Source organism: Oncorhynchus nerka, linkage group LG25 (assembly GCF_034236695.1).
Source record: "Oncorhynchus nerka isolate Pitt River linkage group LG25, Oner_Uvic_2.0, whole genome shotgun sequence".
NCBI lineage: Eukaryota > Metazoa > Chordata > Actinopteri > Salmoniformes > Salmonidae > Oncorhynchus > Oncorhynchus nerka.
Window position 1 is genome coordinate 51,065,136 of NC_088420.1, and position 26,954 is coordinate 51,092,089.

The window sequence follows — 26,954 nt, forward strand, 5'->3', positions numbered from 1 at the left end:
CAGTGGTTTGGTTTACGTTGTTTGAACATGGCATGAATGATTAAAAAATCTCACAAAAAACTGGTATGAATGATATAATCAGCCGGAAGTATTATTGTATTGAATGACTGGTATTCGTCCATTAAAGGTTGGAAACGCATTTTTTGTGGGCGGAAACCCCCAGTACGGTTGATATCGTATTCACCAAGCAAATACCGTCAACAATGTCACGTTTTCTATCGCTCATGTACTCTACGCAAGTCTTTTCCGTAATCTGCTACGCAAGATAGTAGCTTTCACTCAAAGGACATTTAAATGGCTACACTGTATAGCACCCACTGTATATTGGATCGCACAATACGAATAGTAACATTGTTTATATGTACGTTGTAACAAACCGCGCTTGAGTCGACTCTGCTTTGCAACTGCGTTGTAATTTGGACCCGAATCTATTTGCTGTGTACCCTTTGGAACAGTCAAAATGAACGAGGAGGAAGACTTTTTGCAGAAAACAAGGCAGGGGTTTGAAGATCTCTGTCGAGCTTTGAATATGGACGAGGAGGCGAGCAACGAAGCATGGAAGAGCTACGAAAACATAAGCAAAAATTACACATTAGAGGTAAATATGTTTTGCTTTGTATATTGTACAGTAATATACATTTAGCCATTTTGGCAACCGGTTTACCACAGGCTTCACTTGCAGAATAGCATTGCCTCTACCTTTCACGACCGACATTTTACGTCGTCTCATTTCATATTTAAAGACGCAGCTTGTATTACGTTTGTAGTTTTACATAAATATTTGATATAAAACTCCATTATTTGTGATATTTTTCTGTGGAAAGGGGAGGAGTTTACCGGTCTGAATTTACCGGTCTGTGTCAGTTTTAGAGGCGGACCAATCTCATGGTTTAGAATAGGACAAGGTTAACTGGGGTCAGAGGTTCTCAACCTTTTTCCCCCCAGGGCGCCCTTTTTCACATTTAAAAAATGTCACTACAAAATTTTGTTTCTCGAGATACCTTATACTAAATACACCACCAGCTTGATTCTTTTATTTTATTTGAGGGACCAAGGAAAAGGGTTTTGTTTTTGAAGCTAATTTCCTGCAAACTACATAGTTTAACAAGACATCATGACATCTTTTAGGTTGGCTCTTTATTTAGGTAGGCTCTTTAATGATGCTTACTGTAAATAAACTCTAGACCCTATTTCCCCAAATGTTATTCCGCTACCAAATATATTTATTAAGATAATTTATATGAACCCTCTATTTAATGATGCATATCCTCTTTTACATAAAGTGAATAGATCAATTGATAGCGACAGAGTCACACATTGTATAAGATTGCTTCCCATGCAAAGTCCCATTTCTTTGACTCCTTGACTTTAGAAGGTTGTTGCTCAGCTTCTGAATGTCATTGAGACAAATATATTCCCCCATGTGCATTAGAGTCAAGTCTTCCTCTCTCATTTTACCTCTTGTTTTTAGCTTAAAGCATCGTAGATTTATTATTTATTATTTTTAGATCAGTATAAAAACAAACAAAAAATTACTCCTCAAATCAAGGAAGGTCCCGCACCTCCCAACGGAACATTGCCCCCCATATGGGGGGCACACCCTCTAAGTTGGCAACCCCTGGTCTAGAAAAGGGGGCGCTGCACTTTGGTACTAACACTGAATGATCCAGCTTACTTGATATTTTTTTTTAAATATGGTATAGTTATGAATATCAGGGTTGTTATAATAAAGTCTGCATTGTGCATGTGCCTTATTCACAAACCTTTCCTCATAAGGGTTAGCCATCTGCTGTATCTGTGTATGGTTTATATGGAGGTGGTTTGACAGAAAATTAGGAATAGGGATTACAGAAGAAACCACTAGAGGGGATCATTTCTAACATGGCCTATCTCCTCTCTGGCCCCACCAGATCTAACTAGTATCCTTAATAGTGAGATAGAGCCTGGGACAGAAAAAGTAACACCCCACCGCCCCCCCCCCCCCCCTCTTTCTCCATCCCCCTTTCTTACAGGGCAGTGAGCTACACTGGTTAGCCTGTGCTCTCTATGTGGCCTGCAGGACAGCCATACCAACGGTGGGTAAGGGCACCGCGGAGGGAAACTATGTCTCTCTGACCAGGATCCTCAGCTGTTCAGAACAAAGGTGCGTATGACCAGGCACTAGTCCCTATGGTCCGGTTTCCCGGATACAGATTAAGCCTAATCCTAGACTAATAAAGCATGTTCAATGGAAATTATACATAAAACGGGCCTCTTAGTCTAGGACTAGGCTTAATCTGTGTCCAGGAAACTGGCCTTAAATGTGCCCCACTTCATATATACAGTGGGGCAAAAAAGTATTTAGTCAGCCACCAATTGTGCAAGTTCTCCCACTTAAAAATATGAGAGGCCTGTAATTTATATTATAGGTACACTTCAACTATGACAGACAAAATGAGAAAAAAAAATGCAGAAAATTTAATTGTAGGATTTTTAATTAATTGATTTGCAAATTATGATGGAAAATAAGTATTTGGTCACTTACAAACAAGCAAGATTTCTGGCTCTCACAGACCTGTAACTTCTTCTTTAAGAGGCTCCTCTGTCCTCCACTCGTTACCTGTATTAATGGCACCTGTTTGAACTTGTTATCAGTATAAAAGACACCTGTCCACAACCTCAAACAGTCACACTCCAAACTCCACTATGGCCAAGACCAAAGAGCTGTCAAAGGACACCAGAAACAAAATCGTAGACCTGCACAGGCTGGGAAGACTGAATCTGCAATAGGTAAGCAGCTTGCTTTGAAGAAATCAACTGTGGGAGCAATTATTAGGAAATGGAAGACATACAAGACCACTGATAATCTCCCTCGATCTGGGGCTCCACGCAAGTTCTCACCCCGTGGGGTCAAAATGATCACAAGAACGGTGAGCAAAAATCCCAGAACCACATGGGGGGACCTAGTGAATGACCTGCAGAGAGCTGGGACCAAAGTAACAAAGCCTACCATCACTAACACACTACGCCGCCAGGGACTCAAATCCTGCAGTGCCAGACGTGTCCCCTGCTTAAGTCAGTACATGTCTAGGCCCGTCTGAAGTTTGCTAGAGAGCATTTGGATGATCCAGAAGAAGATTGGGAGAATGTCATATGGTCAGATGAAACCAAAATATAACTTTTTGGTAAAAACTTAACTCTGCGTGTTTGGAGGACAAGGAATGCTGAGTTGCATCCAAATAACACCATACCTACTGTGAAGCATGGGGGTGGAAACATCATGCTTTGGGGCTGTTTTTCTGCAAAGGGACCGGGACGACTGATCCGTGTAAAGGAAAGAATGAATGGGGCCATGTATCGTGAGATTTTGAGTGAAAACCTCCTTCCATCAGCAAGGGCATTGAAGATGAAACGTGGCTGGGTCTTTCATCATGATACTGATCCCAAACACACCGCCCGGGCAACGAAGGAGTGGCTTCGTAAGAAGCATTTCAAGGTCCTGGAGTGGCCTAGCCAGTCTCCAGATTTCAACCCCATAGAAAATCTTTGGAGGGACTTGAAAGTCCGTGTTGCCCAGCAACAACCCCCAAACATCACTGCTCTAGAGGAGATCTGCATGGAGGAATGGGCCAAAATACCAACAACAGTGTGTGAAAACCTTGTGAAGACTTACAGAAAACGTATGACCTCTGTCATTGCCAACAAAGGTTATATAACAAACTATTGAGATAAACTTTTGTTATTGACCAAATACTTATTTTCCACCATAATTTGCAAAGAAATTCATTAAAAATCCTACAATGTGATTTTCTGGAATTTTTTAATCTCATTTTGTCTGTCATAGTTGAAGTGTACCTATGATGAAAATTACAGGCCTCTCTCATCTTTTTAAGTGGGAGAACTTGCACAATTGGTGGCGGACTAAATACTTTTTTGCCCCGCTGTAACTTACTAATGGACCTTCACACAAAGTCCTCCATAGATTTGCATAGCAGTCCATATGGTTTCTTGCTTAGTTCTTGGATTCTGATTCCAACCTGGTTATTTGTGTAATGCTGAACAAGGACCCACACATCTACTAACAACATAACTGTCCTATGTAATATATAATTTATTGAACTGGAAAATACTGTCAATTCTCAAAGAGTTGCCCTGTTTCTGATTGCAGCCTCATTGAGTTCTTTAACAAGATGAAGAAATGGCAGGACATGGCAAGTCTGCCCCAAGACTTTTGCCAGAGCACGGAGAAGCTGGAGAGGAATTTCACAATTTCCGCCGTCATCTTCAAGAAATATATCCCCATATTCAAAGCCATCTTTAAGGCACCCTCTGACGACCCACCCAGAGTCCACAGGAGCCGCAAACAGAGGTGAGTTAGTTGTTGATACTGTAGCTCGCTATGAAGTTCTGACAAATCACTATTTTCTACAATAGTTTGACCACTCTTGAACAAAGCCAAGTAGATGTATGCACTCACTACTGTAAGTTGCTCTGGATAAGATCATCTGCTAAATGTCTAGAATGTACAAATGGAATTGTTTCCATCCTGGTGCCAGCCAGATCGTGAGATCTCTGAGCACAGCGGTCAGTCTCCTTGACCAGACTGACCGCCGACTTATTCTGATTTAGGCGCCATCCCTGCACCGTCGCTGAAGTCTTCAACTTCTGCTGGATTCTGTTTGTCAACGCTAAAGGTGAGTACTTCTGTTTCGTTCATGGCAAAAGACAGGAAAAGAGGGGGAGGACAGAGGGGAAAGGACTAGGGATCAGTGGGGTCCTGAGAAAAGGATAGTTCGAAGGCTATGTGAAGTGATCACTATTTGGTTACTCACAAAGTATAACTGACAAGGGCTAGCTACTCTACATTGGGCACTGGGCATGCCAAGGACTGCACTGAGTTGTTGGCATCAGCAGGAGAACAGAGGCCAGGGCAAATAGATGTCATTTTTATAGCTCCTTAATCCTTAATAAGAACTCAAAAGACACGCACGCACGCACACACACAACCAGATCAGTCCCCTCCTGTGCTCCCTGTTCACCCACGACTGCGTGGCTGCGCACGACTCCAACACCGTCATTAAGTTTGCCTGCAACACGGCGGTGGTAGGTTGCGTCACTGGTTGGTATAGCAACTGCTCGGCGTCTGACCGCAAGTTGCTACAGAGGGTAGTGCGCACGGCCCAGTATATCACTGGGGCCGAACTTCCTGCCATCCATGACCTCTATACCAGTTGGTATCAGAGGAAGGCTCTGAAACTTGTCAAAGACTGCAGGCACCCAAGTCATAGACTGTTCTCTCTTCTACCACACATCAAGTGGGTACTGGAGCACCAAGTCTGTGACCAAAAGCCTCCTGAACAGCTTCTACCCCCAAGCCATAAGACTGCTGAACAGTTAATCAAATTGCCACCCAGACGATTTACATTGCCCCCTTTTATTATTTATTTATTTATCTTCATTATTTTGCACTGACATCCTTGCACTGGCTCTATGCACACTCACTAGACTCTACACTCTTAGAAGAAAATGTGCTATCTAGAACCTTAAAGGGTTCTTCGGCTGTCCCCGTAGGAGAACCCTTTGAATAAATATGTTTGGTTACAGGTTAAACCCTTTTGGTTCCAGGTAGAACCCTAGTGGGTTACATGTAGAACCCTGTCCCCAGAGGGTTCTACATGGAACCCAAATGAGTTCTACCTGAACCAAAAAGGGTTCTGCCTGGAACCAAAAAAGGGTTATTCTATGGGGACTACCGAAGAACTCTTTTGGAACCCTTTTTTCTAAGTGTCCTCACACATACTACACTGAATTTGATTTGATTTGACTAGTTTTGTTAATTGAATTAGGTGAAAGGTGACTTTGGTAAGTATACTGTGATATCCATTGTTCTTTGGACGTAGTTGAAATAATCAAAATCGAGGTTTGAGGCTACCAGCACTACTCTGCTGTCAACACGAGACATCTCTATCTTTCAGATCAATACATTTCAACAAGCTTTATTGTTAGGACCAGATCATTGTGCCAAACTATCTTTGTGTCTTAGAAAAGCAGTGTAAAATCCTACTTATTATTATTATGATTATTTCAATGTCTCTTCTCTCTCCCTCCCCTGCCAGGAAACTTCCCTATGATCAGTGATGACCTGGTGAACTCGTACCACCTGCTGCTGTGTGCTCTGGACCTGGTTTTCTCCAACGCTCTGCTGTGTAACACCAGGAAGGAGCTGCTCAACCCCAACTTCAAAGGTGACCTCCCGGCCCAAACCGATATCCACTCCCTATCCTCCCATCTCTCACCCCCTATGCATACAGTACATTCGGAAAGTATTCCTACCCCTTGGCTTTTTCCACATTTTGTTACGTTATCAATCTACACACAATACCCCATAATGACGAAGTGATAATATGTTTTTTTTTTATTTTTTTAAATACCTTATTTACATAAGTATTCAGACCCTTTGCTATGAGACTAGAAAATGAGCTCAGGGTCATCCTGTTTCTAGTGATCATCCTTAAGATGTTTCTACAACTTGATTGCAGTCCACCTGTGGTGAATTCAATTGATTGGACATGATTTGGAAAGGCACACACCTGTCTATATAAGGTCCCACAGTTGACAATACATGTCAGAGCAAAAACCAAGCCATACGGTCGAAGGAATTGTCCGTAGAGTTCCTAGACAGGATTGTGTCGAGGCACAGATCTGGGAAGGGTACCAAAAATTTCTGCAGCATTGAACGTCCCCAAGAACACATTGGCCTCCATCATTCTTAAATTTCAGAAGTTTGGAACCACCAAGACTTTTCCGAGAGCTGGCCGCCTGGCCAAACTGCGCAATCGGGGGAGAAGGGCTTTGGTCAGGGAAGTGACCAAGAACCCGTTGGTCACTCTGGCAGAGCTCCAGAGTTCCTCTGTGGAGATGGGAGAACCTTCCAGAAGGACAGCCATCACTGCAGCACTCCACCAATCAGGCCTTTATGGTAGAGTGGCCAGACAGAAGCCCCTCCTCAGTAAAAGGCACATGACAGCCCACTTGGAGTTTGCCAAAGGGCACTTAAAGGACTCAGACCATGAGAAACAATATGATCTGGTTTGATGAAATCTTTGGCATGAATGCCAAATGTCATGTTTGGAAGAAACCTGCTACCATCCCTACAGTGAAGCATGGTGGTGGCAGCATCATGCTGTGGGGACGTTTTTCAGCGACAGGAACTGGGTGACTAGTCAGGATCAAGGGAAAGATGAACATAGCAAAGTACAGAGAGATCCTTGATGAAAACCTGCTCCAAAGCACTCAGGACCTCAGACTGGGGCGAAGGTTCATCTTCTAACAGGACAACGACCCTAAGCACACAGCCAAGACAACACCGGAGTGGCTTCAGGACAAGTCTCTGAATGTCCTTGAGTTGCCCAGCCAGAGCCTGGACTTGAACCCAATCAAACATCTCTGGAGAGATGAGAGATCCAACCCGACAGAGCTTGAGAGGATCTGCAGAGAAGAATGGGAGAAACTCCCCAAATACAAGTGTGCCAAGCTTGTAGCATCATACCCAAGAAGACTCATGGCTGTAATTGCTGCCAAAGGTGCTTCAACAAAGTGCTGAGTAAAGGGTCTGAAAACTCATGTAAATCTGATATTTCAGTTTAAAATGTATTACATTTGAAAAAATGGCAAAAAAACTGTTTTTGTTTTGTCATTATGGGGTATTTTGTGTAGATTTATGGGGGGGGCAATGTAATCCATTGTAGAATAAGGCTGTAACGTAACAAAATGTGGAAAAAGTCAAGGGGTCTGAATACTTTCAGAATGCACTGAATATACCCTCCCTATCTTCCTATAGATAACAACATTCATAGTATCCAACCAGTATCCGTGCATGTGTACGTGTGTGCAGGCATGCATGCATACATGTGTGGTTAGTCACATGATCCGTACGTAGAGTATGTTCAATCTCCGTGGTCCTTTTCCGTGTTACTGCATAGTTACTGTAATACCTTATCACTTGCATCTAATGCAGGAAGCTGCTATGTCTCGTCTGATCTACAGGCCTTCCCGAGGACTTCAACAGTAAGGACTACAAGCCTACTGCAGGGCCTTACTGCTTCATAGAACAGCTGTGTGAACTGCATGATGGCCTGGTGCTGGAGGCCAAGGGGGTCAAAGAACACTTCTGGAAACCGTTCATCAAGAGGCTCTTCCATAAGAAGGTTAGGCACACACACACACACACACACACACTTCAGTCCTACACACACACACACACACACACACACTTCAGTCCTACACACACACACACACACTTCAGTCCTACACACACACACACACACACACACACACACACACACACTTCAGTCCTACACACACACACACACACACATACACACACACTTCAGTCCTACACACACACACACACCGTAGTCCTTCACAATCTACTTGTCTGCCTTGTCTCATCATGGATTTTCTGTGTCATCAACAGATTCTCAAAGGGAAAGAAGATAGCTTGACTGGCTTCTTCGATCCTATGAATTTTGGAGACAGTTTGTAAGTCAAACCTTATCTTGTCTCTCTTCACAGAGCAGATATTGATAGTCTTCTGAGTAATATTCAACGTTTCATTCTTATTCATATTCTTTCCATGAAATAGACTGACCAGGTGAAAGCCATGATCCCTTATTGATGTCACGTAAATCCACTTCAATCAGTGTAGATGAAGGGAAGATAGGTTAAATAATGATTTTTAAGCCTGGAGACAATTGAGACGAATTTAGGCTGTTCTGAGGGTCAATGTGTTCCTAGTGTTCGGCATACTCAGTGTATTTGTGTGTGTGTGTTTGTTTGTCTAGTGCGTCCATGGGGCGTGTGTACGAGGAGCATGTTCTAGCCACAGGGGGTCTGGATGAGAGGATCTTCCTGGGAGAGGGGGCCAATGAAGACATTAGCACACCAGGCCCCTGTCTCTGTGTGGGAGTAAAGAACCAGGACGCCTCCGCATACAGACTCTACAGCAGTCTGACTGTAAGACGCACACACACACACACATTATTATACTATTATTATACATTATTGCTTGTTATATATGAAATGTGCTGCTGTTATTATGATTACTGTAACACATAAACGCACATGCACGTCTTGTGTCTGAGTTTGGATTCAATGAAAATGTACAGTAATCCCTTTGCTATGTCCCCTCGGTGTGTCCTGTAGGCCTCGGCCTTGAAGGTGTCTACTCCCCTGACGGGTCTTAAGTATGTCCAGGACAACTGTCTGGGCACGCCGGTATCTACAGCCATGCAGAGTGTTGGCCGTCTCCACAGCCTGCTCACAGGACTCAAACACCGCCCCAGTGGCAGACTCACAGACTTACTGAGGTATTGCACACAATACAAATAATAAAATATATTCTAAGCTGCACACAACCACACCAGTGGCCCAGAACATTTTTAATGGGGTGGCCAAGGTGGAGCACAGACCCAGTTTTGTGGGGCCAAAACATTTTTAACCTTAATCGAAGCAATATATGTAATTCTGATGGTTCAGCGCATGAAATGCTTCAGCTTAGGTTTAGTACATTTCCCTGTTCAATAAATCATAAATCAATTTAACCAAAAGCCTTGTTACAGTGTTTGCATTCAAGGTTGTGATTTAAATAAGGGTATTAGCATACCGTAGTAAATTCTCTTGAAAGTGGCATCAAAGTGCTTATTATACCGTGACATTTAGAGGGTCTCTATTTTTTTTAACAGGACCTCCTATGTGTGCACTTTGTTTTTGATGGACTTCATGGTAAAGACATGTCATTTAACTGTAAAAATGTGTTACCTTTTTAATGTGTCATGAACAGAACCAGTTTTCCCCCGATTGTCTTAACAAATCAATTCAAAATGTACATTTATGCACTTGACTTAAGTTAAGACAATCGGGAAAACATCCTGACTGGTTCCTATTACAAACACCATCAGTATAACACATTAAATAAAGGTGTGTATTCATGGATCCAAAGAGATTGAAAAATGTTAGTCTTTTCTAATGCTGAAGTGTGTGCATCTTTGTCAAAATTATTTGCAAGAGGCTGATATTCAACAGACAATCCGAGCCTAACCTCCAAATCTCTGATGCTGGGCCATACTTGGGATGGCATCAGTCAGATTCCACATTGTGAGTGGCGTGTGTTGTGTGTGTGTATTCTTTCTCCGGTGAGATTGATGAGTCTTGCTGAAGGTGTGCATCTTTGTCAAAATTATCAATATATTCAGAGACAACCTTACCTTTTCAAATACTCACCCATCCTTATATTGTTACCACACGGAAGAGTTCAGTTGTCTATTTTCATTTCAGGTTGTTAGTATTTGAGCCATGAAAGGTGTTATAACAGTGTAAGGGGTGTAAGTATGAGTTTGGAGGGTGATTTATCAGTAACTGTCTCTGTCTTGTTCCAGGGCGTGTGCCAGAGACCCAAGTGAGACCATCTCCACTAGGCTGAAGGACATGTGCCAGGTCTATTGTCAGCACTTTGAGGGCAAAGGGGAGGAGAACGCAGGACTGGGGAAAGACATTGCAGTGAAGTACTTCCGCCTGGCGGAGGCGCTCTACTATAAAACCCTGGAGGCCGTCATTGACCAGGAGAAGGAGAGACTGGGCGACACGGACCTCTCTGTGAGTCCCACCTGTGCTGCCCTGCTAGCTCAGCTCTGTTTGCTGTAGCTAACTAGAAATTGCACACACATTTCCCATTGACGTCAAAGCATGATTTATGCAAAGGTCCAAGTTACGGTATTGTATTTTCAGAGTGTACAAAACATTGGGAACACCTGCTCTTTCCATGACAGACTGACCAGGTGAATCCAGGGGAAAGCTATGATCCCTTATTGATGTCACTTGTTAAATCCACTTCATTCAGTGTAGATGAAGGTGAGGAGACGGGTAAAATAAGGATTTTTAAGCCTTGAGACAATTGAGACATGGATTGTGTATGTGTGCCATTCAGAGGGGGAATGAGCCAGACAAAATATTTCAGTGCCCTTGAATGGGGTATAGTAGTAGGTGCCAGGCGCACCGGTATGAGTATGTCAAGAACTGCAACGCTGCTGAGTTTTTCACGCTCAACAGTTTCCCGAGTGTATCATGAATGGTCCACCACCCAAAGGACAACCAGCCAACTTGTCACAACTGTGGGAAGCATTGGAGCCAACATGGGCCAGCATCCCTGTGGAGCGCTTTAGCCACCTTGTAGAGTCCATACCCAGACGAATTGAGGCTGTTCACAAGGCAAAACGGGGTGCAACTCAATATTTGGAAGGTGTTCCTAATGTTTTGTACACAGTATATGTTTAAATTGGGCTCTATGTTGAGATATTGCATGTTATGACACTTTCATCTCTGCCAGTCCTGCTTGTAAAATATGGAAAATAATTTGTTCTCTATGGTGGATGAGCAATAAACCCTTTGTTCTGTTGTGTGTCCTTAGGGTATTCTGGAGCAGGATGTGTTCCAGCGCTCTCTGCTGGCCTGCTGTCTAGAGATTGTCATCTTCTCCTACCGACCCCCAGGGGACTTCCCACGAGTCATACACATCTTCCAGCTCCCCGCATACCATTTCTACAAGGTACATGCTTGTACTTATATCTGTATTGTGTGATTGTCCTAGTCACGAGTGTGTGTGTGTTAGTCATGAGTGTGTTTTATTTATTTGATTTATTTCACCAGGTAGGCTAGTTGAGAACAAGTTCTCATTTGCAACTGCTACCTGGCCAAGATAAAGCATAGCACTTCGACACATACATCCACAGAGTTACATATGGGATAAACAAAACATAGTCAATAATACAGTAGAACAAAAGAAAACCAAAAGGCTATATACAGTGAGTGTAAATGAGGTAAGATAAGGGAGTTAAGGCAATAAATAGGCCATGGTGGCGAAGTAATTACAATATAGCAATTACACACTGGAATGGTAGATGTGCAGAAGATGAATGTGCAAGTAGAGATACTAGGGTGCAAAGGAGCAAGATAAATAAATACAGTATGGGGATGAGGTAGGTAGATAGATGGGCTATGTACAGGTGCAGTGATCTGTGAGCTGCTCTGACAGCTGGTGCTTAAAGCTAGTGAGGGAGATATGAGTCTCCAGCTTCAGAGATTTTTGCAGTTCGTTCCAGTCATTGGCAGCAGAGAACTGGAAGGAAAGACGACCAAAGGAGGAATTGGCTTTGGGGGTGACCAGTGAGATATACCTGCTGGAGCTCGTGCTAAGAGTGGGTGCTGCTATGGTGACCAGTGAGCTGAGAATAGGCGGGGCTTTACCTAGCAGAGACTTGTAGATAACCTGCAGCCAGTGGGTTTGGCGATGAGTATGAAGCGAGGGCCAACCAACAAGTGCGAACAGGTCGCAATGGTGGGTAGTGTATGGGGCTTTGGTGACAAAACTGATGGCACTGGGATAGACTGCATCCAGTTTGTTGAGTAGAGTGTTGGAGGCTATTTTATAGATGACATCACCGAAGTCAAGGATTGGTAGGATGGTCAGTTTTACGAGGGTATGTTTGGCAGCATGAGTGAAGGATGCTTTGTTGTGATATAGGAACCGATTCTAGATTTAATTTAGGATTGGAGATGCTTAATGTGAGTCTGGAAGGAGAGTTTACAGTCTAACCAGACACCTAGGTATTTGTAGTTGTCCACGTATTCTAAGTCAGAGCTGTCCAGAGTAGTGATGCTGGACGGGCGAGCAGGTGCGAGCAGTGATCGGTTGAAGAGCATGCATTTAGTTTTACTTGTATTTAAGAGCAGTTGGAGGACACAGAAGGAGAGTTGTATGGCATTGAAGCTCGTCTGGAGGTTAGTTAACACCGTGTCCAAAGAGGGGCCAGAAGTATACAGAATGGTGTCGTCTGCGTAGAGGTGTATCAGAGAATCACCAGCAGCAAGAGCAACAGCATTGATGTATACAGAGAAGAGAGTCGGCTCGAGGTTTGAACCCTGTGGCACCCCCATAGAGACTGCCAGAGGTCTGGACAACAGGCCCTCCGATTTGACACACTGAACTCTGTCTGAGAAGTCGTTGGTAAACCAGGCGAGGCAATCATTTGAGAAACCAAAGCTGTCGAGTCTGCCAATAAGAATGTGGTGATTGACAAAGTCGAAAGCCATGGCCAGGTCGATGAATACGGCTGCACAGTAATGTCTCTTATCGATGGCGGTTATGATGTCGTTTAGAACCTTGAGCGTGGCTGAGGTGCACCCATGACCAGCTCTGAAACCAGATTGCATAGCGGAGAAGGTATGGTGGGATTCGAAATGGTCGGTAATCTGTTTGTTAACTTGGCTTTCGAAGACCTTATAAAGACAGGGTAGGATAGATATAGGTCTGTAGCAGTTTGGGTCTAGTGTGTCACCCCCTTTGAAGAGGGGGATGACCGCGGCAGCTTTCCAATCTTTAGGAATCTCAGACGATACGAAAGAGAGGTTGATAATTCTAGAAAGAGAGGGTCTAGCCTGGCTGATTTGTAGGGGTTCAGATTTTCTTTCAGAACATCAGCTATCTGGATTTGGGTGAAGGAGAAATGGTGGGGGCTTTGGCGGACTGCTGTGGAGGGTGCCGGGCAGTTGACCGGGGTTGGGGTAGCCAGGTGGAAAGTATGGCCAGCCGTAGAAAAATGCTTATTGAAATTCTCAATTGTAGTGGATTTATCGGTGGTGACAGTGTTTCCTTGCCTCAGAGCAGTGGGCAGCTGGGACGAGGTATTCTTATTCTCCATGGACTTTACAGTGTCCCAGAACTTTTTTGAGTTAGTACTACAGGAAGCAAATTTCAGTTTGAAAAAGCTAGCCTTAGCTTTCCTAACTGCCTGTGTATATTTGTTCCTAACTTCCCTGAAAAGTTGCATATCACGGGGGCTGTTCGATGCTAATGCAGAACGCCACAGGATGTTTTTGTGCTGGTCAAGGGCAGACAGGTCTGGAGTGAACCAAGGACTATATCTATTTCTAGTTCTAAATGTTTTGAACGGGGCATGCTTATTTAAGATGGTGAGGAAGGCACTTTTAAAGAATAGCCAGGGATGAGGTCAATGTCATTCTAGGATATCCCGGCCTGGTCGATTAGAAAGGCCTGCTCGCAGAAGTGTTTTAGGGAGCGTTTGACAGTGATGAGGGGTGGTCGTTTGGTTGCAGACCCATTACGGATGCAGGCTATGTGTGTGACTAGACAGTATGTAACTTTCTCCCCTTTTTGTCTGTGTGTGTTTGTGCATGCGTGCTTCCGTGCGTGCGTTCATGCATATCTGTGTAATATATCTCAGGTGATTGAGGTGCTGGTACGGGCAGAGCAGGGCTTGTTCAGGGAGGTAGTGAAGCATCTCAACCAGGTGGAGGAGCAGGTCCTGGAGAGCCTGGCCTGGAGGGGGGGATCCCCGCTGTGGGACAGCGTCAGGGAGGCCAAGAACCAGCCACCAGCTTGCCAGGAGGTAGGACATCCACAGCACCCCTCCTTATCCCCACCCTACTCATCACGTGCACAGCTAAGAAAATGGTGCCAAGTTTCACTTCTCGCACACATGCCGAATCATTTGGCCCCAAAGTAACTCTGAAATCAATGTCTTGAAAAAGGTGGACTGGACGGAAATCAGAACAAAATAACAATCTTTCTCATTGATGTTCAGGTGATGCCACCGCAGTACCTGGAGGATGGGAACGGAGACAGCAGTGCTGGCAGTGCCCCTCTCTTCCCTAACAACCATGGCACTGACCTAAGCACCAACAGTGGTGGGAAAGGTTAGTCATTTAGCTTGTTAGCTAGTCAGGAGGTCAATTTGTCTGTCAGTTGTGCAATAACTCATTCAAATAGTCAGTCAGTCAACAGGTTGTGGTCAGTTGGTTACCTCCTGCCTCCCCCTCTCCTCTCCCCACTTCGCCCCAGGTGTTTCTCCCTCTCCCACCACCCTGTTGGACCGCTACAGCTCCCCGCCCACGGGCTCAGCCAGGAGACGGCTGTTTGTGGACGCTTCCTTCGATACCCCATCGGACCCCTCCACCACCACCACCACCGTCAGGACCTCCCAGGCCATCGTCACCACCACCATCCCTGCCGGACAGACAGTGGTTACTATGGCAACGGCCACGGTTACCGCTAACAATGGACAGACGGTCACCATACCTGTGCAAGGTGACGTTTGCAGATTCATTACTGTACAGTATGACATTATGGTTTTCTGTACACCTTTGCCCCTACTGCCAAATGATACTGTATATGACTCCTATATGCATTGTATAGTGGGGTTTCTGACTGAAGCAGGTTATTAATGAGAAATCTCATGCCCTCTGACCTCTGCAGGAATAGCCAATGAGAATGGGGGCATCACCTTCATCCCTGTCCAGGTGAGTGTGACGGGACAAGGCACGGCCATGCTCCAGCCCCTGTCTGCCCAGTCCCTGACTGGCACTTTGACCAGCCAACCACAGACCACCACCACCCTGAACAGTCCTGCCCCACAGGGCAGCCCCGCCACCAGTAAACCAATCAAGAAGCTGGCAGCCCAGGTCCTGTCCACTAACAAGCCTCAGAAAAAGGGTTCCCTCTCGCTGTTCTTCCGCAAGGTAAGGGCACACAAACATATTCTCCATTTGTCACTGAATTTAAAGGGATAGTTCAGGCACGTTAGAAATATAACTAATCTCATCTTTTGGATAGGGAGGAAGTATACTGAACAAAAATATAAACGCAACATGTAAAATGTTGGTCCCATGTTTCAAGAGCTGGAATAAAAGGTCCCAGAAATGTTCCATATGCACAGAAAGCTTATTTCTCTCAAATTTTGTGCACATATTTGTTTAAATCCCTGTTAGTGAGCATTTCCCTTTGCCAAGATAATCCATTCACCTGACAGGTGTGGCATATCAAGAAGCTGATTAAACAGCATGATGATTACACACGTGCACCTTGTACTGAGTTTTGTCACAACACAATGCCACAGATGTCTCAAGTTGAGGGAGCATGCAATTGACATGCTGACTGCAGGAATGTCCACCAGAGCTGTTGCCAGAAAATTGAATGTTAATTTCTCTACCACAAGCCGCCTCCAACAGTGTTTTAGAGAATTTGGCAGTACGTCCAACTGACCTCACAACTGCAGACCACATATAACCACGCCAGCCCAGGACCTCTACGTCCGGCTTCTTCACCTGCAGGATCGTCGACAGCTGATGATACTGAGGAGTATTTCTGTCTGTAATAAAACCCTTTTGTGGGTTAAAACTTATTCTGATTGGTTGGGCCTGGCTCCCAAGTGGGTGTGCCTATCCCCTCCCAGGCCCACCCATGGCTGCACCCCTTTCCAGTCATGTGAAATCCATATATTAGGGCCCAATTAATTTATTTCAATTGACTGATTTCCTTATGTGAACTGTAACTCAGTAAAATCTTTGAAATTGTAGCATGTTGCGTTTAATTTTTTTGTTCAGAATAGTTTAAATCCATCCTAGTATTCTGTTTCTGCCCTCTGTGCCATATGCGGCCAGTTTCAACCCTACCTTTTAAGAACCCCACAACTGTAGCATTTCTTACCATGAATGATGGATTTTTGCTTGAGTTTAAAGACTTGAGTTTAAAGACCCTGGTACTGTTTTGTGCCTGCTCTGTACCACCAACAGGTGTACCACATGGCCAGTGTGCGTCTGAGAGACTTGTGTGCCAAGCTGGACATCTCTAGTGAGCTGAGGAGGAAGATCTGGACGTGTTTTGAGTATTCCCTGGTGCAATGCACAGAGCTCATGATGGACCGACACCTAGACCAGCTCCTCATGTGTGCAGTTTACGTCATGACCAAGGTAGGGTTAGAGTGTGTGTGTGTGGGGGGGGATGTCAGTCCCTCCAGGATTTCATCGAACTTTGTTTGTGATCGTTGCGGGCCAAAATGCTTGATTTTGCTGCGGCAATGTGAAAGGATTTTGTCACGAAAATGCACTGACGAGGGAAACATTTGTTGACGTGTTGCTTGATTGAACCATTTATGCGGTAAAAGTGTTGTGATTGGTTAAAATTGCGAGCCCTCTTTTTGTAGTGTGGTGATCCGACAGTTGTATGCGATAATATTGCGATGATTTGACTGTTTTATGTAGTAATAGTGTGGCAATTGGTCAAAATTGAGCAGAATCGCAAAATCCTAGACGGATTGGGATTGTTTGTGGGAAGCGGGATATGGATGTGCGTGCGTGCGTGCATGGTGTGTATAAACTGGGTGTGTAAGGTCGCAGGAAGTGTGTGTAGCATGCTGTGTATATGTGTTTCTACTGTTGTGCAGGTGACCAAAGAGGACAAGTCTTTCCAGAACATCATGAAGTGCTACCGCTCTCAGCCCCAGGCCAGCAGCAGCGTGAGTACTGTTAGTAGGGCCTTATGCAATGATGTACAGTGCATGTGGAAAGTATTCAGACACGTATGTGTGTATATATACGTACCAGTCAAAAGGTTGGACACACCTACTCATTCATCCCCTCCGACGAATAATGGCGCCGGAGGGAATGGCTGCCTAACTAACTGTGCTATTTTTTACATATTTTTGTTGTCTTGTTTGTAACTTTTTTTAAATTATTCTTTTGTACATAATGTTGCTGCTACCGTCTTCTATGACCGAATGAGCTTCTGGACATCAGAACAGCGATTACTCACTCGAACTGGACAAAGATTTTTTCTTTAATGAGTCCGACGCGAAGGATATACTGCTTTCTCGAGACCAGACTCAAACTCCCGACATTTGCGTGAAGAAAAGATGGAGAAAAAGGGGGTGGAGGTCGGGCTGCCTTCTGATAATTCGTAGGCAAATGAGTAAACTTCCGCTACCGTCTGTACTTTTGGCCAACATGCAATCACTGGAAAATAAAATGGATGATCTACGATTTAAGAATATGTAATATCTTATGTTTCACAGAGTTGTGGCTGAACGACGACACAGATACTATAGAGCTGGCTGGGTATTCCTAACAGCGGCAGGACTGAGAAGCTACGTCTATTAAGACGAGGGGCAGGGGTGTGTGTCTGTTTGTGAATAACAGCTGGTGTGCGATTTCTAATATTAAAGAAGTCTCAAGGTATTACACGCCTGAGGTAGAGTACCTCATGATAAGCTGTAGACCACACTAGCAAGAGACTTCTCATCTATATTATTCATAGCTGTCTATTTACCACCACAAACCGATGCTGGCACTAAGACCGCACTCAACGAGCTGTATAAGGCCATAAGCAAACAGGCACTCCTAGTGGCTGGGGACCTTAATGCAGGCAAACTTATCAAATTTACCAAATTTCTACCAGCATGTCACGTGCAACCAGAGGGGGGAAAAAACTCTAAACCACCATTATTCCACACACAGAGAGGCATACAAAGCTCTCCCTCGCCCTCCTTTTGCCAAATCTGAACATAATTATATCCTTCTGATTCCTGCTTACAAGCAAAAACTAAAACAGGAAGTACCAGTGACTCTCTCAATACGGCCCTCAGACAAGGAACGGGACACTAATCAGGGCGCTTATAAGAAATCCCGTTATGCCCTCGGACGAACTATCAAACAGGCAAATCACCAATACATTGAATCCTACTACACCGGCTCTGACGCTCGTCGGATGTGGCAGGGCTTGAAAACTATTACAGACTACAATGGGAAACCCAGCCACGAGCTGCCCAGTGACAGAAGTCTACCAGATGAGCTAAATTGCCTTTTTAGCTCGCTTTGAGGCAAGCAACACTGAACCATACATGAGAGCACCAGCCGTTCCGGACAATTGTGTGATCACGCTCTCGATAGTCGATGAGAGCAAGACGGATTACTAGGACGTGTAGTCAAAGCATGCGCGGACCAACTGGCAAGTGTCTTCACTGACATTTTCAATCTCTCCCTGACTGAGTCTGTAATACCTACATGTTTCAAGCAGATCACTATAGTCCATGTGCCGAAGGAAGCGTCGATAGCCATGAAGTGCTTTGAAAGGCTGGTCATGGCTCACATCAACACCCTAGGAAACCCTAGACCCACTCCAATTCGCATACCACCCCAACAGATCCACAGATGAGGCAATCTCAATCGCATTCCACACTGCCCTTTCCCACCTGGATAAAACAAACACCTATGTGAGAATGCTGTGCATTGACTACAGATCAGTGTTCAACACCATAGTGCCCACAAAGCTCATCACTAAGCTAAGGAACATGGGACTAATCACCTCTGTAACTGGATCTTGGACGTCCTGACGGCCCGCCCCCAGGTGGTAAGGGTAGGCAACAACCCATCAGGGGTCCGTGCTTTGTCTCCTCCTGTACTCCCTGTTCCACCATGGCCAAACACGACTCCATCACCATCATTAAGTTTGCTGACGACACAACAGTGGTCACCTGATCAACGACAAAAAGACTCCAGTCACCCAGGTCATAGACTGTTCTCTCTGCTACCGCACGGCAAGCGGTACCGGAGCGCCAAGTCTAGGACCAAAAGGCTCCTTAACAGATTCTACCCCAAGGCATTAGACCTCTGAACAATTACTCAAATGGCCACCCGGACTATTCACATTGACCCCCCTTTGTTTTTACACTGCTGCTACTTGCTGTTTATTATCTATGCATAGTCACTTTACCCCTACCTACATGTACAAAATAACTTGACTAACCTGTACCCCCGCACATTGACTCGGTACCGGTACCCCCTGTATATCGCCTCGTTATTTTGTAGTACTTTTTATTTTTACTTTATTTAGTAAATATTTTCTTACTTTAGTTTATTTGGTAAATATTTTCTTAACTTTTTCTTGAACTGCATTGTTGGTTAAGGGATTGCAAGTAAGCATTTCACTGTTTTATTTGGAGCATGTGACAAATAACATGGGATTTGATTTGACGTGTTCTTTATTATTACTACTTTCTACATTGTAGAATAGTAGTGAAGACATCAAAACTATTAAATAACACACATGGAATCATGTAGTAACCAAAAAAAATCGAAATATATTTTCTATTTTAGATCCTTCAAAGTAGCCACCTTTTGCCTTGATGACAGCTTTGCACACTCGGCATTCTCTCAACCGGCATCATGAGGTAGTCACTTGGATTGCATTTCAATTAACAGGTGTGCCTTGTTAAAAGTTAATTTGTGGAATTTCTTTCCTTCTTAATGCGTTTGAGCCAATCAGTTGTTGTGGCAAGGTAGGGGTGGTATACAGAAGATGGTCTTTTACCAAATAGGGCTAAGTCCATATTATGGCAAGAACAGTTCAACAACATGTTTTTGGTTACTACATGATTCAATGTGTTATTTCATAGTTTTGATGTGTTTACTATTATTCTACAATGTAGAACACAGTAAAAGTAAAGTAAAAAACCCTTGAATGAGTAGGTGTCTAAACTTTATAAATATATATGTGTGTTTACCTCACATATCATTTAAAAGTATGTATTAAGGTGTCTGTAATAGAATGAACTTGGCAAAAACAAATGTAGACATTAATAAAGGCAGATCTATAGCTTCCAAAATATTTTTGACAATGGTGTGGGAGTGGCAAGATGGAGGTGTCAGGGTTTGACAATTTGTAAGTCGCTCTGGATAAGAGCGTCTGCTAAATGACTTAAATGTAAATGTTAAATGAGGTGTGTTGGCATCAGTACAGCGCCCCCTATCAGTCATCTAGTGTATAGCTCTTATGGCTAGGGCCAGGAGATTTTCCCTAGTCTGAGGCAAAAGTACTGTGACAGCGTCACTGTTTCTTCCCCCTTTGGACACTGGATTATGTTCACAAATAGTGCTAATGTTGTCAAGGAACCACTCAGAGGTGGCAGCACAGGTCCCAGAGTGGTGTGGCATTTTTTTTGTTATATTTGAGGCCCTTGATTTTTCCTGATCTGGTAACTTAACCAGGTAGAACTCTGGACCTAGACGGTATGACGTGATTAATCTGTTGTAAAAATGGTTATTATATATTTTAAAGAAGGACAGGGGGGTTCTTGTGCTGAGCTTGCTTTATGCAGGTTTGCATCGTAAATCCTGCACTATGCAACTGTAGGCCAAGTGAGAAATGTTCTCTGACTGTCATAGTAGGCTAGGCTATAGACCATTTTCCAGTACACGACACACTGACGTCCCAAACTCCTGCGCACAACTCTTGGTGGCAGTAAGAAAGCCATCGCCATCTGTGCCCATTCAACATAGCCTAGATTTAAGTTTTTATTACTTCTCATACACTTACAATGATGTTTTGATTCTTGCTTGAACAGTCGCTACGATTATAGTTGGTTGTGATCTTTGCAAAATAACTAGTTTGGATGCAGCAGTTGAAAGCTAGAATGTTAATGTTAATCCAATTATGATCCAAAAGTAGTGTGAAATGCACTCATAATCAACACGTAAATAGAGGCTTCTTTTGCTGGCGTTCTATTAGAACTCCCCCTTGTTCTGCCACCATCTTGCGCGCATCGCCCTCATGCTGGAATGTTTGCAAAAACAGAAAGGGGTCTATGCAGCTGCTGTTGTTAGTAGCCTACAGTTGATTAGACTGAAAAATGGTCTCCTTTCTATGTAATACAGCGTGTAAGATCGCTAATGTTTAGGTGTATAGGCAGCTACATTTATGTAAGAGTTTCTGCTTGTGTCTGTCAGGGGTGATGCTTGCTAAATAAATACCGGAGGAAAGTGGAGAGAGCGCCTTGAGTGTTGTTCCCGGCCCGGCGTGACCTGCGATTTCCATGAATCTGATTGGTCAAGACACGCAAAGAGCCTACAGCAGCACTCCGATGTGAAGGACAGATAAATTGTGTGCAAATTTACAAATCATGAGGCAAATCGGTCCAAAAAACAGCACTTTTCCTCCTTCTTTAATGCTATGCGTCGATGTATTAAACTGATTGAAAAGTGCAAATTACACCTCACCACACCTTTTCCGGCAGGCCTGGAACCACTGGTTGTGTGTGATTTTCTTTACCAGGTCTACCGGAGTGTGTTGATCTCTGGGAAGAAGAAACGTCTCTCGGGCAGCAGTGTGGGAAACACACAGAGCTCTCCCACAGACAACAGCCAGAAGCAGGGTAAGAACACACACATACATACACTGTGTTAGATCTGGGTTACATGTTGAGACGCAAACTCTTTCCTGGACCTCTTCTCCCCTCCCTCGGTCTATTTCCCCCCTCCCTCACTCTTTACCCCCTTCAGGGAGTGGAGACAGCAGCCCGGTGCCCATGTGTTCCACCAGCACCCTACCTGCCACGCAGCCTGGCAGCATTCCATCCACTCCCACCCTGGCCCCCTCCACCTCCTCATCCCTCCCTCCCTCCCAGGAGCAGGATAAGGAGGGGGGAGTGGTGGGGAGGAGGAGCGAGGAGACCTCATCCACTTCTACAACCGGGTCTACATCAAACAGATGCGTCACTTTGCCCTCCGCTACTCGCCCAGCTCGCCCTCTGCAGGGGTAAGTGAGTGAGAGGGAGGGAGCGGGTGGGGGGAGCTTGGGACGGGGGTTGCAAGGGAGGAAATGAGAGAAAGATAGGAAAGGGAGAGATGAAAGAGGAGAAAAAGTAGGAGTTTTGTTTACAAACTTAGAAGAAAAGAGAATCCCGCACACTGCTCTTGCTAGTATCTTTACAAACTTCACTCTATTCTGCAAACCTATTTGTTAAAAGCAAGAGAGGATAGAGGTAGAGAGTGAGGGATGGAGAGGAAAATGACATTAACAAATGTAATGTATGTTTTGAATAGGTATCTGCCTATGCTCTTATAATGTTTTTGTGACAGGTGCAGTCTCCTCCCCTGTGCCCGTACCCCTCCCTGAGGACCAGCTCCCCTCGCAGGGTCCTTCTGTCCCACAACCACTCGATCTACATCTCCCCCCACAAGACTACTGGAAGCCCCCCCACCCCCTCCACTACCGCACGGGACAAGATCTTCTACTACATCTGCAGCAGCCCATCCAACGTGAGTCACAAGTACATACACATACTCATGCACACAATGTATGCTGGTTAACATTGATTCAGCACAGTACTTTTCAAACCCTGACAGTGAGTCTTTAATCAGTGAGTCTTTACCATACCTGACGTGTGATGATGACGAACCCCCCCCTGACCTGTGTCTATGATTTCTATCTCTGTCTGTGCAGCGCCTGGCGGAGATCAACAGTATGATCCGCACCGGGGAGACACCCACCAAGAAGCGCAGCATGCAGCTTGAGGAAGAGCCATCGCCCAAGAGGGTGTGTCCAGACAACCAGACGGCCCTGCTCCGCAGATTACAGGACGTGGCCAACGACCGTAGCTCCTCCCACTGAGGCAGGACACAACCCCTTCAGACCACACCACAGGCTGAAGTCGCTAGTCACTAGATGGTCATGATAGAAAGGAATATTTTGGCAAGATAATAAATATCAACATTTTATGAGCATATATTTGTTTTTCATTTAGGGGTAAGGACAGGTGTAAGGTTAGGGGGAGGGTTCAGTTGTTAGTGTTCATGGTCAGTGGTTGGTAGTTCTTATGATTTGTGTCTAGAAAGTACCATACTTCTGTCCATGGCCAGATTGTGATGAACGACGCAATTATTTTATCACCATGGCAATAAGTCTAGTTGGTTGTTTTAGCAACAAAACCGATGCGTGCGCGATTATGGTGCAGAACAGACGGGGTTGGCTTAATTGTTGACATGTCAACTATATTTCGTCTTCAATGTTTATTGAAAACATATATACAATTGAAGTCGGAAGTTTACATAAACTTAGGTTGGAGTCATTAGAACTCGTTTTTCAACCACTCCACAAATTTATTGTTAACAAACTATAGTTTTGGCAAGTCGGTTAGGACATCTACTTTGTGCATGACACAAGTAATTTTTCCAACAATTGTTTATAGACAGATTATTTCACTTATAATTCACTGTATCACAATTCCAGTCGGTCAGAAGTTTACATACACTAAGTTGACTGTGCCTTTAAACAGCTTGCAAATTTCCAGAAAATGATGTCATGGCTTTAGAAGCTTCCGATAGGCTAATTGACATCATTTGAGCCAATTGGAGGTGTACCTGTGGATGTATTTCAAGGCCTACCTTCAAAGTCAGTGCCTCTTTGCTTGACATCATGGGAAAATCAAAAGAAATCAGTCAAGACCTCAGATAATAAATTGTAGACCTCCATAAGTCTGGTTCATCCTTGGGAGTCATTTCCAAATGCCTGAAGGTACCATGTTCATCTGTACAAGCAATAGTATGCAAGTATAAACACCATGGGACCACGCAGCCGTCATACCGCTCAGGAAGGAGATGCGTTCTTTCTCCTAGAGATGAACGTACTTTGGTGCGAAAAGTGCAAATCAATCCCAGAACAACAGCAAAAGACCTTGTGAAGATGCTGGAGGAAACGGGTAGAAAAGGATCTATATCCACAGTAAAACGAGTCCTATATCGACATAACCTGAAAGGCCACTCAGCAAGGAAAAGGCCACTGCTCCAAAACTGCCATTAAAAAAAAAGACTACGGTTTGCAACTGCACATGGGGACAAAGATCATACTTTTTGGAGAAATGTCCTCTGGTCTGATGATACAAAAATGGAACTGTTTGGCCATAATGACCATTGTTATGTTTGGAGGAAAAAGGGGGAGGCTTGCAAGCCAAAGATCACCATCCCAACTGTGAAGCACTGGGGTGACAGCATCATGCTGTGGGGGTGCTTTGCTGCAGGAGGGACTGGTGCACTTCACAAAATAGATGGCATCACGAGGAAGAAAAATTATGTATATATATTGAAGCAACATCTCAAGACATCAGTCAGGAAGTTAAAACTTGGTCACAAATGGGTCTTCCAAATGGACAATGATCCCAAGCATACTTCCAAAGTTGTGGCAAAATGGCTTAATGTCAACAAATTCAAAGTATTGGAGTGGCCATCACCGAGCCCTGACCTCAATCCTATAAAAAATTTGTGGGCAGACCTGAAAAAGCGTGTGCGAGCAAGGAAGCCTACAAACCTGACTCCGTTACACCAGCTCTGTCAGGAGGAATGGGCCAAAAATTCACTCAACTTGCTTGTGGAAGGCTAAACACTAATTGAGTATATGTAAACTTCTGACCCACTGGGAATGTGATGAAAGAAATAAAAGCTGAAATAAATCATTCTCTCTACTATTATTCTGACATTTCACATTCTTAAAATAAAGTGGTGATCCTAACTGACCTAAGACATGGAATTTTTACTAGGATTAAATGTCAGGAATGGTGAAAAACTGAGTTTAAATGTATTTGGTTAAGGTGTATGTAAACTTCCGACTTCAACTGCACATTTGCACAATGAGCACTTGTTGTCTCTCAAATGCATTGTTAGTTGTTGGTTACCTAGCTAGTAAATTTTAGCCATGACCCCTCAAAACAAGACATCAAGAACAAATTAAAAGTAGCTGATACAAGCCACCTAGGATTCCCCACACGGCAGCTTCTTGTCATTGTTGACATTTTCTTGATATCAGCTAACCCATCTATATATTTCTACACATATCCAGAGTCAAAGGAATGTATTTTGTCTAAATACACAGCGAATACAGAATGGACTGTCAGTGTTGTGGTTCTTTGCAAATTTGCATATATGGTGGAGTATGCTTCAAAATCACACGCATTTTAAGGTCTATTCTAATTAATAATGTTACTAACTTGCTCATGCCTACAATTTAGCTGTTCAATATGCTATGCATGAATGCCTTTCATTGTTTTGAGATTATTCTGGACACAAAACGCATCATTACATCATCTGTCATGTAGAAATGTATTTTGGATTTTATATGTCAGAAGTTTATATGAGTTTTTAAAAAAAAATTTTGAGCCAGAAGAGAAAGCACTTGACAATGACCATGTTCTTAAAATACTTTGTACACCGTTTCAAAAATAAGTATTTTAATAAGCTTTTGTAATACCGGAAAAGATGACATGATGTCATCAAGTCTCCCGGGTTTCTTTTCCAAAGTCAGAAAAACATTGTCTTTTTTAAACAGTTGAGCTTTTATATACTTCATTTTATGCTCTTATTTGTTATGTTTGTGTGAAATCTGTCAGATATTTATGCTACTTTTTTAAACTTGAGATATGTTAGCAAGCAACTATAACTATCCCTTAACAATGACGAGTAGTAGAATCACTGACAACAATATTTATTTTCAGTCTCATGTAGCTACCATTAATTCTAATGTAATCCTTTAGTATCCAATCTATTTGATATTTGTGTTAGTCACAATGGTATGTTATCGTTTTGTTAATCACCAATTTAGGGAGGAAAAAAAAGAAAGCATATTTTATCGTGAGATTCTGTTTCTGAATCGATTCATTTAAGCTATACAGTACATGTACATGTCTTTGTTTAACTTGTCTAGCTGGTAAAAACAACAACAAAAAACATCCTTGGAAATAAAAAATATATATTTAGGAGTCATACAATTTTTTCATTCACCTTTTTAAAGGCAACCTCTGTGGACCTCAAAAGTGTCATCAGAAGATTTATGTTTATGATTTTTAGTAAGTTATATTTTCACCACTAGATGGTGCTGCAAGAATGACAGGTCTTTACAAAGTACAGCATCACTATGTCGACACCATAGTTTAGTGGCCCATGCCAAATTGGCCATACTGTATTGTATGTAATTGTAGACTTCTAATATGTGTGAGAAGTATTCAGGATGACAGGGATTTTGCTTCTGTGAATGTGTCTTTGTTGTTACTTTTTCAATGAGGCATTCAACAGTCTCAACATTTACATATGCCAATGTTTTCACGTGTCTTGTGGTGCTACTGCTTTCGTCTAGCAATATCATATTGAACTGAATTGAACCCAGTGGCACCCCCATAGAGACTGCCAGAGGTCCGGACAACAGGCCCTCCGATTTGACACACTGAACTCTATCAGAGAAGTAGTTAGTGAACCAGGCGAGGCAGTCATTTGAGAAACCAAGGCTGTTGAGTCTGCCAATAACAATA

The 26,954-nt window shown here is 43.7% G+C and overlaps 1 protein-coding gene across 1 annotated transcript; it reads left to right on the plus strand.

Annotated features, from left to right (window-relative positions):
- Nucleotides 1-252: 252 nt before the first annotated feature.
- On the plus strand, nt 253-26,408 carry LOC115109645 (retinoblastoma-like protein 2). The gene is given in 22 exon segments (XM_029634835.2): nt 253-598; nt 2,013-2,143; nt 4,148-4,348; nt 4,609-4,673; nt 6,096-6,224; nt 8,026-8,186; nt 8,456-8,520; nt 8,823-8,994; nt 9,184-9,347; nt 10,416-10,632; nt 11,444-11,581; nt 14,277-14,441; nt 14,637-14,748; nt 14,894-15,139; nt 15,308-15,570; nt 16,624-16,800; nt 17,274-17,345; nt 21,935-22,034; nt 22,162-22,308; nt 22,311-22,417; nt 22,741-22,920; nt 23,105-26,408. Coding segments are annotated over 22 exon segments (3,318 nt in total). The 5' UTR covers nt 253-460; the 3' UTR covers nt 23,273-26,408.
- The last annotated feature ends 546 nt before the right edge of the window (nt 26,409-26,954 follow it).